The sequence below is a fragment of the Kogia breviceps genome, chromosome 8 (genome assembly GCF_026419965.1).
Source record: "Kogia breviceps isolate mKogBre1 chromosome 8, mKogBre1 haplotype 1, whole genome shotgun sequence".
Lineage (NCBI taxonomy): Eukaryota > Metazoa > Chordata > Mammalia > Artiodactyla > Physeteridae > Kogia > Kogia breviceps.
Window position 1 is genome coordinate 12,235,204 of NC_081317.1, and position 16,147 is coordinate 12,251,350.

A 16,147-nucleotide genomic window follows, 5' to 3' on the forward strand; every position below is an offset into this window, starting at 1 on the left:
ACTCCAGACCTTTCCCTGGGATCCGACTGAAGCCCGAGCCTCAGCTCCCGGCCCCCGCCCGCTCCGGCCGGTGAGCAGACAAGCCTCTCGGGCTGGTGAGTGCCGGTCGGCACCGATCCTCTGCGGGAATCTCTCTGCTTTGCCCTCCGCACCCTGTGGCTGCGCTCTCCTCCGCGGCCCCGGAGCTTCCCCCTCCGCCACCCGCAGTCTCCGCCCGCGAAGGGGCTTCTAGTGTGTGGGAGTCTTTCCTCCTTCACGGCTCCCTCCCACTGGTGCAGGTCCCGTCCCTATTCTTTGTCTCTGTTTATTCTTTTTTCTTTTGCCCTACCCAGGTATGTGGGGAGTTTCTTGCCTTTTGGGAAGTCTGAGGCCTTCTGCCAGCGTTCGGTGGGTGTTCTATAGGAGCAGTTCCACGTGTAGATGTATTTCTGATGTCTCTGTGAGGAGGAAGATCTCCGCGTCTTACTCTTCCGCCATCTTTAAGCCGTCTCCCTTGTATGTTATTTGTCATTTTTCCCTTGCTGCTTTCAATAATTTTTCTTTGTCTTTAATTTTTGCCAGTTTGATTACTATGTGTCTCAGCGTGTTTCTCCTTGGGTTTATCCTGTATGGGACTCTCTACACGTCCTGGGCTTGGGTGGCTATTTCCTTTCCCATGTAAGGGAATTTTTCGACTATAATTGCTTCAAATATTTTCTTGGGTCCCTTCACTCTCTCTTCTCCTTCTGGGACCCCTATAACGTGAACATTGTTGCATTTAATGTTGTCCCAGAGGTCTCCTAGGCTGTCTTCATTTCTTTTCATTCTTTTTTCTTTATTCTGTCCTGCAGCAGTGAATTCCACCATTCTGTCTTCCAGGTCACTTATCCATTCTTCTGCCTCCTCTATTCTGCTATTTATTCCTTGTAGTGTATTCTTCATTTCAGTTATTGTATTGTTCATCTCTGTTTATTTGTTCTTTAATTCTTCTAGGTCTCTGTTAAACATTTCTTGCATGCTCTTAATCTTTGCCTCCATTCTTTTTCCAAGGTCCTGGATCATCTTCACTATCAGTATTCTGAATTCTTTTTCCGGAAGGTTGCCTATCTGCACTTCATTTAGTTGTTTTGGGGGGTTTATCTTGTTCCTTCTTCTGGTACGTAGCCCTCTGCTTTCATCTTGTCTATCTTTCTGTGAATGTGGGTTTTTCCACAGGCTGCAGGATTGTTGTTCTTGCTTCTGCTGTCTTCTTGCTTCTGTAGTTTTTCTTGCTTCTGCTGTCTTCCCTCTGGTGGATGAGGCTATCTCCATATTTTATTTTTATAATATCTTGTTTCTTATAGTCTTTAATTACTCTTTTAGATGCAAAGTATTTTAAACATAACTTATAATTCCTAACAGATTTGTTATTTATGATGTTTAGAGGGAGATAATCCTATTATTTGTTGATTGCTGATTGTCTTCATAATGAATTTTTTTGTGTGTTTTGTAATTTTGAATTGTGAGCTCATCTTTTTGGTTGGTTTTTATTTGTGGGATTCCTATACAGTGTGACATCTGCAATTGTTTGAGGAGAAGTTTTGTGTTTGCTTCTATAATATACCCCAAAAGTTTTACCAGTCAAGAATGATTTTTATGTTAGTCTGTCAGTTTGCAGGTTTTAGGATCATTTGTGTTTTGTACATCAACTTTATCCATTTTATGTGCTGTACAGACCCATAATGCAGTCCCACAGAAGACATTTTCACCTCCATGTAGTGCAGGTAGAGAGATATGAGTTTTCTTTAAACCATAGCCAGTGGTGTGTATATTCAGTCACTGAAAGTTTAATCTTTTGAATGTTCTGAATTTAGGCCTAAGCACCCATGTCCTGTTCCACATGGGGGGCTAATACTTTGGCCTCTGGCCTCCAAAGACTGATACTGGGCCACCTCCCCCTTACCTGTTACCACCACCATCTACATCATCATAGATAGTTTAGATATTAGTTTTTCATAATTTCATCTTGATTATCAACCCTTGCACTTCCCTAACAGTCTTTTTCTTATTTGAAGTATAGTTGATTTACAGTGTTGTGTTTTACACAACAAAATATTGAGTATATTTCCCTATGCTCTATGGTAGGTCCTCATTTGTTACCTATTTTATCCCTAACATTCTTGAAAGCTCAGTTATGCATTTAAAAGGAGCATTATTGGGCTTCCCTGGTGGCGAAGTGGTTGAGAGTCCGCCTGCCGATGCAGGGGACACAGGTTTGTGACCCGGCCCGGGAAGATCCCACATGCCACGGAGTGGCTGGGCCCATGAGCCATGGCTGCTGAGCCTGTTTGTCTGGAGCCTGTGCTCTGCAATAGGAGAGGCCACAGCAGTGAGAGGCCCACGTACCACAAAAAAAAAAATAAAAGGAGCATTATTATATTTTTTCTAAATTCCTATCTGTGTTGAATGGGAAAATGTTATTTAGACCTCCCATTTCAGGAAGTTGAAGTTCTCAAAGTAGCATGTGAAGAGCGATGGGAACGTGAGAGCTTAGCATGTTCAGAAAACTAAGAAAAATCTGGCTAGTTTAAAAAATACTGGGTAGGTGACTCAGCATGAGACTGGTTAGATAGGTTAAGTACTAACAACAAAAGTTGTTTTCAAGTCAGTTCAAGCTATTTGGATTTTTTTCTGAAGGTGCTGACTCTTTAAATGGGGAAATACATGTTGGAAATTTTATTCTGTCATAAGTACAGTAGATCTATCAGGGGAGATAAGTAAGGAAACTAGTAATTAGGCTATGAAATGAGAACTGGTCAGAGATGCTGAAGCTTAAATAGTGTTAGAGGACTGAGAGCAAAGGATGGATATAAGGGAAAAGAAGTCAGGGGGTGATTGAATATGGGGAGATGAAAGAGAGATTCCACAAGTGTTCGGTTTTGTCAATCAAAGGGACGAAAATGATGACGCTGTTAACCAACAAAAACAAAAAGGAAAAACAAATTATTTCATGACAACCAGAAGCAATTTCACTACAAAGACCAGCTACTTATAAAGAGCCATTTCTGGGCTTCCCTGGTGGTGCAGTGGTTGAGAGTCTGCCTGCCGATGCAGGGGACACAGGTTCGTGCCCCGGTCCGGGAAGATCCCACATGCCGCGGAGCGGCTGGGCCCGTGAGCCATGGCCGCTGAGCCTGCGTGTCCGGAGCCTGTGCTCCGCAACGGGAGAGGCCACGACAGTGAGAGGCCCGCGTACTGCAAAAAAATTAAAAAATAAAAAATAAAGAGCCATTTCTTTATATGTTATGTATTAAATGATACATTATGTTCCTTACAGGTTCAGATGGAATAAATCATGAGGACCACAGCGGGATGAAGTGTGAATAGAAGATGAGGAGCTAAACACAGTGAGTATAGGAATTTTTTCATGACGTTTGCCACCGGAAGGAGATAAACAGTGGTTAGATGAAAACAAAATATTGAATGAAGGGTTTATATCTGTATGAGGGACTTTATCAGGGTATATGGATTACATAAAAGAACCCATTAAAGTGGATGGAAAGGAAGAGATTCATCACCGAATGGTAGTGCAGAGGGTCACAGATGGCCACGTAGTGATCCAGAGCCAGGGAGGAAATAACAGAAAGGAGAAAACGCTATGACAAATTCAGGGAGTGAAGTCATAGACTTAGAGGAAGGGCCGTAGTGCTCCGTGGAATTTAAGTCTTTAAGGAGCTTGAAGAAAATAAATAAACTAACTAGAATTGTTATGAGTCCTAACCTAGGACCCATGACTTGCTTTTTGATTCAGACTCTCTTTCAGGAGGCTCATTGTCACTCAACAAGGGCTGTGCCCCTAATGCTTCACATTCTCCCATCTTTTTGCTTCTTGGGTTCTCCAGAGCTAGAGTGCCCCCCAGTGTCCTCTTTCTCCTGTTCCTGGCTATTTACCTGACCGCCATGATGGGAAACAGTACTCTTGCGCTGCTCATCTCCCGGGACTCCTGCCCCAGCTGCTGGCCCATCTGGTCACTCATGACAGCCATTCCTGCTGCCCGCTGCCTGGCCCAGTTCTGCTTCTTCTATGCAGCTGGAGTTACAGACACCCTTGTTATTTCTGTCATGGCTCTGGATCACTGCGTGGCCATCTGTGACCCTCTGCACTACCATTTGGTGATGAACCGCCAACTCTGTGCCCACTTCCTGGCCTTTTGCTGGATGGTGTCCGTGGTGCGCACCATGCTGCACGTGGGACTCCTCTTGCCTCTCTACTGGGCTGGGGATGACAAGGGCAACGTTTGCCTTCCCCACTTCTTCTGTGACCACCGACCACTTCTCATATGAGCCCCTTGCTCTGACATCCATCCCAATGAACCGGCTGTATTTTTGGAGGAGGGCTTCCTCATGCTGGGCCCCTGTGCCCTCATTGTACTATCCTACGTCTGCACTGGGGCCACCATCCTACGATTGCCCTCAGTGGCTGGTTGCTGCCATGCAGTCTCCACCTGCATATCCCATCTCACCATGGTTGGCTTTCTCTATTGCACTATCATTTGGGTCTACTTCCAGCCTCCTTCCCAGAACTCTTGGGATCAGGACATGGTGGCTGCTGTGATGTACACGGCCATTATGCCTTTGGCCAACCCTTTTGTGTACAGCGTCCACAACAAGGATGTCAAGAGTGCACTCCATAGGCTTCTTAGAGGAGGGAGGGTGGGCTCCTGATTATCCTGTCTAAAAACCATGTTGGTTAGACGAGGAAAGAAATGGGCAGATTTGAGCAGGCCTGGTTTTGGAGTTGAGGGGGAGAGATGGCCTGGACAGTTTATGGAACTCCAGTCTTAGCTCTTTTTGATGTGGTGCTCTGACAGCTGTGACAACTTTCTACTTTCATGCCACACGTGCTCAGAGCTTCCTCATCAGCAAGCCCCTAGAACCTGCCCTCTGGCCCTTTATCTTCAGAGGATAGAAATGAGTCATTAGGCCTGGGATGTTTAATTCCAGTTGAAGAAATATGAGAATACAATTGTGAAATCCGAACTAAAGTGGAGACAGGGAAGTTAATTATAATCACATTTAACTTGGTGAGCTGGCTTGTGGGGAGTGTATATGAGAAAGTTAGTGGAAGAGAACTTTAAGTAAATAGAGATGGCAATTTCCTACCTTTTTCATTAAATGAGCAAATATATGCCCGGAAGTGAGTGTGAAATGGGGGCCATGATTCTGCTATTCCCCATGTGAGTCCCTGTTTCCATGGACCTCCCATAGTGTGAGCATCTTATTCTGATGCATGTGAATTCTATTTTATATATTTTCAGTTAATTTTAATTTACATTTTTTCAAGTAAAACATATGGAGAAAATGCAAGCTAAATACTTTGCTGCATAAAACAAGGAACAGTGAACTATTTCAACAATAGAGAAAACAATTTGGTTGTGCTTAGTTTTGGGGGAGCTGGACATTGGCCTCTATTTTGTTATCTCAAGAGATTTACAAAAATAATTAAATTTTTTTGTTTGTTTTTTTTCCGATACGTGGGCCTCTCACTGTTGTGGCCTCTCCCATTGCAGAGCACAGCCTCCAGACACGCAGGCTCAGCGGCCATGGCTCATGGGCCCAGCCGCTCCACGGCATGTGGGATCTTCCCGGACCGGGGCACGAACCCGTGTCCCCTGCATCGGCAGGCGGACTCTCAACCCCTGCGCCACCAGGGAAGCCCCAAAACATTTTTAATTGACATATAATTGACATATAACACATAAGTTTAAGGTGTACAACGTGTTGATTTGATACATTTTTATATTGCAATTTGATTACCAGCATAGCATTAGCTAACCCCTCTATCACATCGTATAATCATCATTTCTTTTTTGTGGTGGGAACAATTAAGATCTAGTCTCTTAGAAAATTTGAAATTTATAATACAGTATTGTTGTCTGTAATTACTCTGCTGTGCATTATATCCAAGACTTATTTATCTACTAGTTGTAAGTTTGTACCCTTAAACAACATCTCCCCAATTCCACCCCCGCCCCCAGCCCCTGGTACTTTCTGCTTTTGTGAGTTTAGCTTCTTTAGATTCCACATATAAGTGGTATCATACATGTCTTTCTCTGTCTGATTTATCTCACGTGGCATAATGCCTTCAACGTTCATCCATGTTGTCACAAACGGCAGGATTTCCTTCTTTCACAGGGCTGAATAATATTCCATTGTATATATGTACCACATTTTCTCTATCCGTTCACCCATTGATTGACACTTAGGTTGTTTCCACATCTTGGCTATTGTGCATAACGCTGTAATAAACATGGGAGTGGGCTTCCCTGGTGGTGCAGTGGTTGAGAGTCCGCCTGCCGATGCAGGGGACACGAGTTCGTGCCCCGGTCCGGGAGGATCCCACGTGCCGCGGAGCGGCTGGGCCCGTGAGCCATGGCCGCTGAGCCTGCGCGTCCGGAGCCTGTGCTCCGCAACGGGAGAGGCCACGACAGTGAGAGGCCCGCGTAACGAAAAAAAAAAAAAAAGAATAGCTAAAACAAAAATTCGAGAGACCTTCCCCCTTATAGATACCAGTGAGGGTGTAGCTACAGCATATTCAGAGCGGAGTGAGTAATCAGTGAAAAGAAAAGCATAATCATATATTGCTAGAAGTCCCACACTAAAAGGAAACACTGAAGGGTGAAGGAAATTGATCCCAGAAGGAAGCACAAAGTGCAGGAAGAAATAAGACGCCACATAAAGAGTAAAAATATACGTAACTTGAAAGGGATATTGCCTGTTTAACTCAGTAGTAAGGATGTCTTATGAAGTTTAAAATACATGTTGAATTAAAATACCTTACAACTAGAGCTTAAAAGGCAAGAGGAAAGGAAATGGAGTTCAAATATTCTAGGGTTCTTGCATTTACCAGGATATGGTATAAAAAAATATTATATATGGGACTTTAATAAGTAAAGGATGTACATTGTAATGTCTAAGGTAAGCACTAAGGGAATAGTTTAAAATATAGAACTCATAAGCTAACAGATGGGCAAAATTAAATAATAAAAAATAATTAATTGAAATGAAGACAAGGAGAGAGAGAAAAAGGAACAAAGAACGGGCAGGACCACCAGAACATATATAGCAAAATGTTAGCACTCTTATCCCAGTAATGGCAAAGCAGCTTGTCTCAGACTGACCCTTCCATATTAATAATAATGTCATTATTATTAAAATATAATTATATATTATATTATTAATAGTTATAAATTACTCAGAAGGAAACGGGGGGAAAAAATCTTTGTTTGAAGGCTTTGGAATGTAAACAAAAGCAGGTTGAAAATGGAGAGAAATTAATCTTGCAAACAAGGACACACTGGATGAGTTTCATTTTTTTAAAATATTTTTTATTTTTTTATGCAGCAGGTTCTTATTAGTTATCTGTTTATACATGTTAGTGTATATATGTCAATCCCAATCTCCCAATTCACCCCCCCACCTCCCCACCTCCCTCTGGGTGAGATTCATATTTAATTAGCTCTTCTCTTAAGAACACCCTCCACATTATACAAGGCAAGGTGGCTAAAACTCAAGCAAAAAGCTAATATGTCAACATCCAGAATGACAGAGGGGGACATCACTACATATCCCACAGATATTAAAAGTACAATAAAGGGGCTTCCCTGGTGGCGCAGTGGTTGAGAATCCGCCTGCCGATGCAGGGGACACGGGTTCGTGCCCCGGTCTGGGAAGATCCCATGTGCCGCGGAGCGGCTGGGCCCATGAGCCATGCCCGCAGGGCCTGCGCGTCCGGAGCCTGTGCTCCGCAACGGGAGAGGCCACAGCAGTGAGAGGCCCGCAAAAAAAAAGTACAATAAAGGAATATTATGAACAACTTTATGCTGATGAATTCAACCTACATATGGATAAATCCCTTGAAGGACACAAATTACGAAAACAAACTCAAGAAAAAAGTGTAAAATCTAAATAACTTTGTATCTCTTTTAAATGTACATCATGTAAAACTTCTCCAAAGCAAAACTTCCAAGCTTAGAAGGCTTTTTTGGTAAACTCTATGAAACACTTAAAGAATAAATAATGCCTACTTCACATAAAATTTTTCAGAAAATAAAGATGTGACCACTTCCCAATCCATTTTCGTGAGACCAGTATTATTACCCTGATTTTAAAAACCAAAAATATTACAAGAAAAGAAATCTGCAGGGCTTCCCTGGTGGCGCAGTGGTTGAGAGTCCGCCTGCCAATGCAGGGGATGCGGGTTCGTGCCCCCGTCCGGGAAGATCCCACGTGCCGCGGAGCGGCTGGGCCCGTGAGCCATGGCCGCTGGGCCTGCGCGTCCGGAGCCTGTGCCCCGCAACGGGAGAGGCCACAGCAGTGAGAGGCCCGCATACCACAAAAAAAAAAAAAAAAAAAAAAAAAAGAAATCTGCAGACCAATATCTATTATGAATATAGACACAAAATCCATTTAAAATATTATCAAATGCAATCCAATACTATATAAAAAGGATATGACCTCATGACCAAGGGTGACCCTAGGAATGCAAAGTTGAGTTAGCATTCAAAAAATCAACCAACGTAATTCACCATATCAACAGAGTAAACAAACAAACAAAAACATGATCATCTCAACAGATGCTGAAAAAGCATTTGACAAAAAAAACCCCAAACAAACAATAAAAGCGAATTCTCAGTGAGCACAGAATAGAAGGGAAGTTCCTCCAACTGATCACAGTCATTCCACAAAATACTTACTGCTAACATCACACTTAATGGTAAAAGACTAAATGCCATCACTCTAAGCTGGGAACAAGGGAAGGATGCCATCATTTGCCAACTCTATTAAATATTGTACTGGAAGTTCTAGTAATGCAACATGGCAAGAAAAAGAAGTAAAAGGCAAATATATTGAAGAGAAAGAAGTAAAATTGTTTCTATGTGAGGATAACACTATTAGCTACGTGGAAAGGCCTAAGAAATCTGCAAAAATATCTCCTAAAACCAATATATGAATTTAGCAAGATTATAGGATCCAAAAATCAATTGTATTGCTATATACTAGGAAAAAAAATCAAGCCATACCTTTTCATTCTCTTAATGGTGTCGTTTGACAGACAGAAATTCTGAATTTTAATGCAGTCCAATTCATCAATCCTTGTTTTTTAAAAATCTTTTAAAATTAATTTATTTTTTATACAGCAGGTTATTAGTTATCTATTTTATACATATTAGTGTATATACGTCAATCCCAATCTCCCAATTCATCCCACCACCATCACCCCCATCACCCCGCTTTCCCCCTTTGGTGTCCATACATCTGTTCTTTACATCTGTGTCTCTATTTCTGCCATGCAGACTGGTTCATCTGTACCATTTTTCTAGATTCCCCATATATGCGTTAACATACGATATTTGTTTTTCTCTTTCTGACTTACTTCACTCTGTATGACAGTCCCTAGGGTCATCCACGTCTCTACAAATGACCCAATTTCATTCCTTTATATGGCTGAGTAATATTCCGTTGTATATGTATGTGTATTGTGGTTAATGTTTTCGATATTATATTTAAGATAGCTTTTCTAATTCAAAGCTGTATTGATTTACCTGTCCTGGTTAGATCTGCAATCGACATGGGTTTATTGTTTGGATGTGGTATAAGGTAGGGGAAAAGTTTCATTTTTGACATATGAATATACAATTGTATATTTGCCCCAGTATCACTTATAAAAAATACCGTCTTCTTACCACTACTCTGTAGTATCACCTTTGTCATGAATAAAACATATATGCAGGGGCTTCCCTGGTGGCGCAGTTGTTGAGAGTCTGCCTGCTAGTGCAGGGGACACGGGTTCGTGCCCCGGTCTGGGAAGATCCCACATGCTGCGGAGCGGCTGGGCCCGTGAGCCATGGCCGCTGGGCCTGTGCGTCCGGAGCCTGTCCTCCACAACGAGAGAGGCCACGATAGTGAAAGGCCCACGCACCGCGATGAAGAGTGGCCCCTGCTTGCCACAACTAGAGAAAGCCCTTGCACAGAAACGAAGACCCAACACAGCAAAAATAAATAAATTAATTAATAAACTCCTACCAAAAAAAACCCATATATGCATAGGAAAAAAATCCAAGCCAAATTAAATTTAAAAAACAATTCTATTTACTATAACATCCAAAACCTTTAAATACTTCTGAATGAATTTAACAAAATCATGCAAGACCTGCACACTGAAAACTACAAAACAGTGTGAAAGAAATTAAAGAAGATCAAAATAAATGAATAGCTCCAGCAAGATCCTGAATTGCAGGGCTCAATATTAAGATGTCAGTTCTTCCCAACTTGAACTGTAGATTCAACACCGTCCCTGTCAAAAGCCTAGCAGGTGTTTTTATAGACATGGACAAGGTGATTCTAAGATTCAGATGGAAATGGAAGGGACCTACAAAAAGCAAAAAATAATCTTAAAAAGAAAAACAAAGTTGGAGAACTTGCACTAAACAATTTCAAGACTTATTAAAAACTACAAGCCAGTGTGGTCTTGTAATAAGGATAAATAAATCAGTGAAACATAGCAGAGTCCAGAAATAGACCCACACACATGCAGTGGCTTAACTATTTACAAAGGTGCCAGTGCAATTCAGTAGGGGAAAGAACAGTTTATTCAACAAATGTTGCTGTAGCAACCATATGTCTAAGTGCAAAAAATAAACCTTGACCCTCACATGATACACAAAAGTTAGTTAAAATGGAATTTCAACAAAATCTATAATGCTTCTAGAAAAAAAATTGGAGAATATCTTTGTGACTTTGCAGTAAGCAAAATTTCTTGGCTAGGAAAAGAATAAACACTAACCATAAGGGGAAAAAATGGTAAGTTGGATTTTATCCAAATGTTTTAAAATATATGTGCTTCAAAATTATATTAAGAAAATGAAAAGGCAAACCACAGATGAGGGGGAAATATTTGCAACCCCTATAGCTTGTCATTAGAAGACAAACAACCTAATAAAAAGTGGGTAAAAAACTTGACCAGACATCGTAAAAGAAGCAAATAACCAACCATCCCCAACACCATTAGTCATCAGGAAAATGAACATTAAAACCACAGTTTTAATTAATACCCACCAGGAGAATGGCTAGAATTTATTTTATTTATTTATTTTTACTTTTGGCTGCACTGGGTGTTCATTGCTGTGCACGGGCGTTCTCTAGTTGTGGCGAGTGGGGGCTACTCTTCGTTGAGGTGTGCAGGCTTCTCATTGCAGTGGCTTCTCTTATTGTGGAGCACGGGCTTCAGCAGCTGTGGCTAGTGGGCTCAGTAGTCGTGGCACCCGGGCTTAGTTGCTCCGTGGCATGTGGGATCTTCCCAGACCAGGGATCAAACCAGTGTCCCCTGCATTGGCAGGCGGATTCCTAACAACTGCGCCACCAGGGAAGTCCCCAGTATGGCTAGAATTAAGATGACTTATAATAACCAAGTGTTGCCAGAAATGTACAGCCACGAGAACTCTCATACTTTGCTGGTGGGAGTGCAACAAAGTACAACCACTTTGGAAAACTATTTAGCAGTTTCTCATAAAGGTGAACATGTATCTATCATGATTCAGAAAATCTATTCCAAATATTTATCCAAAAGGAATGAAGCCATATATCCACAAATGACTTGTATCAAATGTTCATAATAGTTGTGTTCATAATAGCCAAAACTAAAAGCAATCTGAATGTTCATCAGCAAATAAGAGGATAAACAAACCGCTGTGTATTTACATAGTGGAATGCTACCCAGGATTTTAAAAGAGCAAACTACTGATAACACAACAACGTGGGTAATCTTACAAGACATTACACTGAGCAAAGAAAACAAGAAACAAAAGAGTACATATAATATGATGCCATTCATATGAAGTTCAGAAAAATGGGCAGAGGACGTGAATAGACACTTTCCCAAAGAAGGCATCCAGATGGCCAACAGGCACATGAGAAGATAGCTCAGCATCACTAAGTAGCAGGGAAATGCAAATCAAAACCACAATGAGATACCACCTCATGCCTTGTCAGAGTGCCTGTGATCAAAAAGACAAGAAACAAGTATCATCAAGGATGTGAAGAAAAGGGAACCCTCTGCCTGGTTGAATGATAAGGATGGTCAGATTCAGACCAGTGAGAAGAATGTTACCCAACAATGTTGCTGCAGGACTATCCAGAGAGGCCCACAAACCGGGGTAGTCAGTAAACCCGTGGGCACAGTGCCCGACTTGAAGGGCTTATGGAATTTTAGTTGCAACTTAGAAAAAATAATGTATTGTCCAAGATGCTAAAATAAAATGGTAAAATTGAAATTATAAATGTTTAAATGTCTATAAAATGTAATATGTTAACCAGTCAATTAAAACCCATATATGAAAACTATACTTATGTAAATTATATTAGATGTGGTATGTGAATGCATTTTAATATGTTTGGTAGGATATAGGTATGAGTATCCAAAAAGAATCTGCCTTAACAGCACAGAGGCCAGGAAAATGTTGATTACGTGTCCATTATAACTTTTTTGTTAAATCGAATAAAGCCCCCCATTCCTTTTGTGCACAAGGAGATTGCAATTTCTTCTTCCATTTCCGGAACCACAGGAGAAGTCAATCTACATTGTCCTGGGAACCAGGAGCCCAAGCTCTTGAAGAGAGATTCCTAAGTGACCAACAGACAAGAACTAGGCATCAGGCACTTTTTAGAGCCTTTCCCTTCATGGAGCCCCTCAGCCTGGGGCACATTTGGAGTCCCTCCATTTATTCTTATTCTGCTGCCTTGTGTGCCGTCCCAAGATTTGCAAAGGCAACCAACAATGTCTTGGGTCACGTGATCTGGGATCTTGCCACCGAGCTACTTCCCTTAAGCGAGCAACCCAGATCCTGGAAAATTCCTAAACCATAAGTCATTTATTTGAACATGTGCTTACTGCATTTTTTGTGACCACTGACCTTCAGAATGCAAAGAATATGGGTTTAGGCGTCGCTCAGACCTATGCCACGTTCATCAGAGGAAAGGCCTCAGATCTTGGTCCTCAGTTAGCAGGGGTCGGACACAGCACTTGGCTCTGGGTTCTGGTCCTGGTTCTGCCATATTCACAGGCTTCGTGACCGCACAGAAATCTCTTCTTTCTGAGCCTCAATCATTTCATCTGGAAACGCAAGGAAGAACCCTAATTTCACAGAGCTGCTTTCATGATAATTAATAAGATACTGTGTATGATGGGATTAGCACAACGCCAGGCATGTAGTGAGTGCTCAAAACACTGTCAAACAGGGAGCAGATTTGCAAGGCAGAAATAGAGACACAGATGTAGAGAACAAACATATGGACACCAAGGCGGGGAAGCGGCGGGGGGTGGTGGTGGTGGTGGTGGTGGTGAGATGAATTGGGAGATTGGGATTGACATGTATATAATAATATGTATGAAACAGATAACTAATAAAAACCTGCTGTATTAAAAAAAAAAAAAAAAACAGGGAGCTGATGAACAGTTGTCAGTGGGGTGGGGGTGGCAGAAGAGTAGGGAACGGAGAGTGACTACTTACTGGGTACAGGGTTTCCTTTGGAACGATGAAAATGTTCTGGAGGTAAATATTGCACAACATTGTGAATGCACTAAATTCCACTCAGTAGTACACTTTGAAATGGTTAAAGTGGTCAGCTTAATGTTTAAAAAAAAACAAAACAAACACTGCCCGACACCCCTCGGCCACCCTTCTCCACCTCATAGAGTGAGTGGGGAGGAAGTAGAAACCGGGATCTGTCCTGAGTCCCTCCTACAGAGGCAAGAACTGAGAACCAAGACAAGAGCAGGCCCTTGAGTATCCCTGTAGTGGGGGGAGGGAGGAGCTCGGAGTTGGAGCTTCACCCAACGTGGCCAGAGGCAGGGAGGAGAGAAGTCAGCAGCAGATGGGATATACGTGGGCACAGCTTTTCAGACTTCAGGGAACCAGTTTTCAGTGAATATTATCATGGAGTGCAGAGGCCAAGTTACAGATCAGAAAGGAGATAGCAATCCTGGGAAAAGTGAGTCACGGGGAGAAGAAAGAAAACGTCACTCATCTAAAGAGGAAATGAATGACCAAGAGGCAGCCCAACAGGGTGCAGAGGTCTCCATCCAAGGCTTATTAACAGAATCATCTGGAAGTATATTACCATCACCAACGCCCACCACATCACCGCACCCTCCACCCTCCATCCCCCACCCCCTGGGACCCTGGTTATGGAGGTCTTGAGCCTTGGGGCATGTGATGGAAATTGACCACACATTGGAATTTCACTGTTGCCTCCCATGACTTTCTAGTTATACCACTCTGGACAAGTAACCTGATTTTTCTGCATCTTAGTTTCCTTGTTTATGAAACAGGAAAATCTACTCATAGGCTGTTGGTAAGAGTTCATGAAATAGACAGGTAAAGTGCATGCCACAGAGTCGGCTCTTAGTAAATATTTCTTTATTCCCTTTCCCTTTCTCTAATGGGGCAAGTCACACTCATGAATCCATTCTCTCTTTGCATCAGGCCATAAAGCAAAAGAAGGAACAGCAGGGGATTTTAAATAGAGAACAGGAACCATTTCCTGTAATATATGTGTTTAAAAAAATGACATTTTTTAAAGAGAGCCCTTGTGTAAGGGTTAAAATTAGCCCTAGAGGCAGCTTTATTCACAATAGTCAAAAAAAAAAAAAAAAAAAAGAAAGAAAAAGAAAAGAAACAACCCAAATGTCCACAGACAATTGACTACATAAGTCAAGTGGGGTATACTTTAAATATTTACACAGCAATAAAGAATATAAAACAGCTGATACACACAGCAATATGGATGTCAATAGACACAAAAAAGTACATTCTGTATCATAGCCGTATTCTGTATACTGTGTGTCACATCTCTGCTCTTCTGTACTTCCATAATTTCACTTGTTAAGTTCTTTGCTTGCAGTTATATTGAGATGCTGCCAGGTCAACAGTTGTGCCATTGTGATGTTCTTTGCAGTGTTCTAGGGCTAGGGCCCTCAAGGGCAGAACAGAACTAAAAACTCAGATCCACCGAGGTGGACCGTCCCTGCTTCCCAGCCCATTTGAACACCCTTCCCGTGTATGGAGAATATCCCACACATTATGGGTCCCTCCTCCCCAAGGTACAAGCCAGAAAGCTTACTTACTCACCCTCTCTTGGAGCTGGAGTGCAGGCGTGTGAGCTAGGCTCTACGCATCAGACGTGAAATAAAAGTGACTTCAGGGCTTCCCTGGTGGCGCGGTGGTTGAGAGTCCACCTGCCAATGCAGGGGACACGGGTTCGAGCCCTGGTCCGGGAAGATCCCACATGCCGCGGAGCAACTAAGCCAGTGTACCACAACTACTGAGCCTGCGCGCCACAACTACTGAAGCCCGCACGCTTAGAGCCCGTGCTCCGCAACAAGAGAAGCCACCGCAATGAGAAGCCCGCGCACCACAAAGAAGAGAAGCCTCTGTTCGCCGCAACTAGAGAAAGCCCACGTGCAGCAATGAAGACCCAATGCAGCCAAAAATAAATTAAAAAAAAAACTGACTTCAATTCTAAGTAGAGAAAACTGGGCAAGCAGGCATTATGCAGAATGAATCCATTTTCTGGCAAGCATGGCTGTAGAAGCTGCCAGCTTTCAGGGGCAGCAGTGGTGGGGTTTCTTCAGCCGAGGTGCAATCTGAGATGCTTGTGTCCGATGGCTGCAGCAGAGACACCTCACTGGAGCAATAGCTGCTGTTCCTGGGCGTGAAGCCTCTGAGCCCGATTCTCTGGTCCAGCCAGTGTTTCCATGAGCTACACAATGTCTTTTAATAAATTCCTTCCTGCTGGAATGGGCTAGAGGAACCTATTAGTTCTGTTTCTCTGGAGAACCCTGACTGATACAGTGGGTGACCCGCTCAGGGCTCTTAGCACAACAGGACGTGTGTTTATGTATGTACATATGTATATGGGGGAGATAGATATAGATGAAGATATAAATAGCTTTAGTTTTAGGTGTTTGCTCCCACGATTGTCAGGGTTGGAAAGTCTAGAATTTGTAGGGCCAGCCGGCAGGCTGGAAACTCAGGTAGGCATTGATACTGTAGTCTTGAAGCAGAATTTAGGAGTTTGGGATTAACTGATACACACTACTATATATAAAATAGATAAACAACTAGGACCT

General features: G+C 42.5%; 1 protein-coding gene and 1 long non-coding RNA gene across 4 annotated transcripts in view; one reads left to right on the forward strand and one right to left on the reverse strand.

Moving 5' to 3' along the window:
• OR1B1 (olfactory receptor family 1 subfamily B member 1) overlaps positions 1-4,683 on the forward strand; it is a 29,949-nt gene extending 25,266 nt beyond the window's left edge. The window contains 3 exon segments of the mRNA XM_059072372.1: positions 3,770-3,958; positions 3,961-3,994; positions 3,996-4,683. Of these exon segments, the coding sequence (XP_058928355.1) occupies positions 3,770-3,958; positions 3,961-3,994; positions 3,996-4,683 (911 nt within the window).
• Positions 4,684-11,740: 7,057 nt separating this feature from the next.
• Positions 11,741-15,747, reverse strand: LOC136794722 (uncharacterized). Of its 3 annotated transcripts, none has more exons than XR_010841867.1 (4): positions 15,530-15,747; positions 15,147-15,253; positions 13,527-13,562; positions 11,741-13,129 (listed from the first exon to the last, which is right to left on the reverse strand). It is a non-coding gene; the product is annotated as an uncharacterized lncRNA (long non-coding RNA). The 3 variants fall into 3 exon arrangements; XR_010841866.1 differs by having other exon boundaries at positions 11,741-12,639; positions 12,930-13,129; positions 15,147-15,747; XR_010841865.1 differs by having other exon boundaries at positions 15,147-15,747.
• Positions 15,748-16,147: the final 400 nt, after the last annotated feature.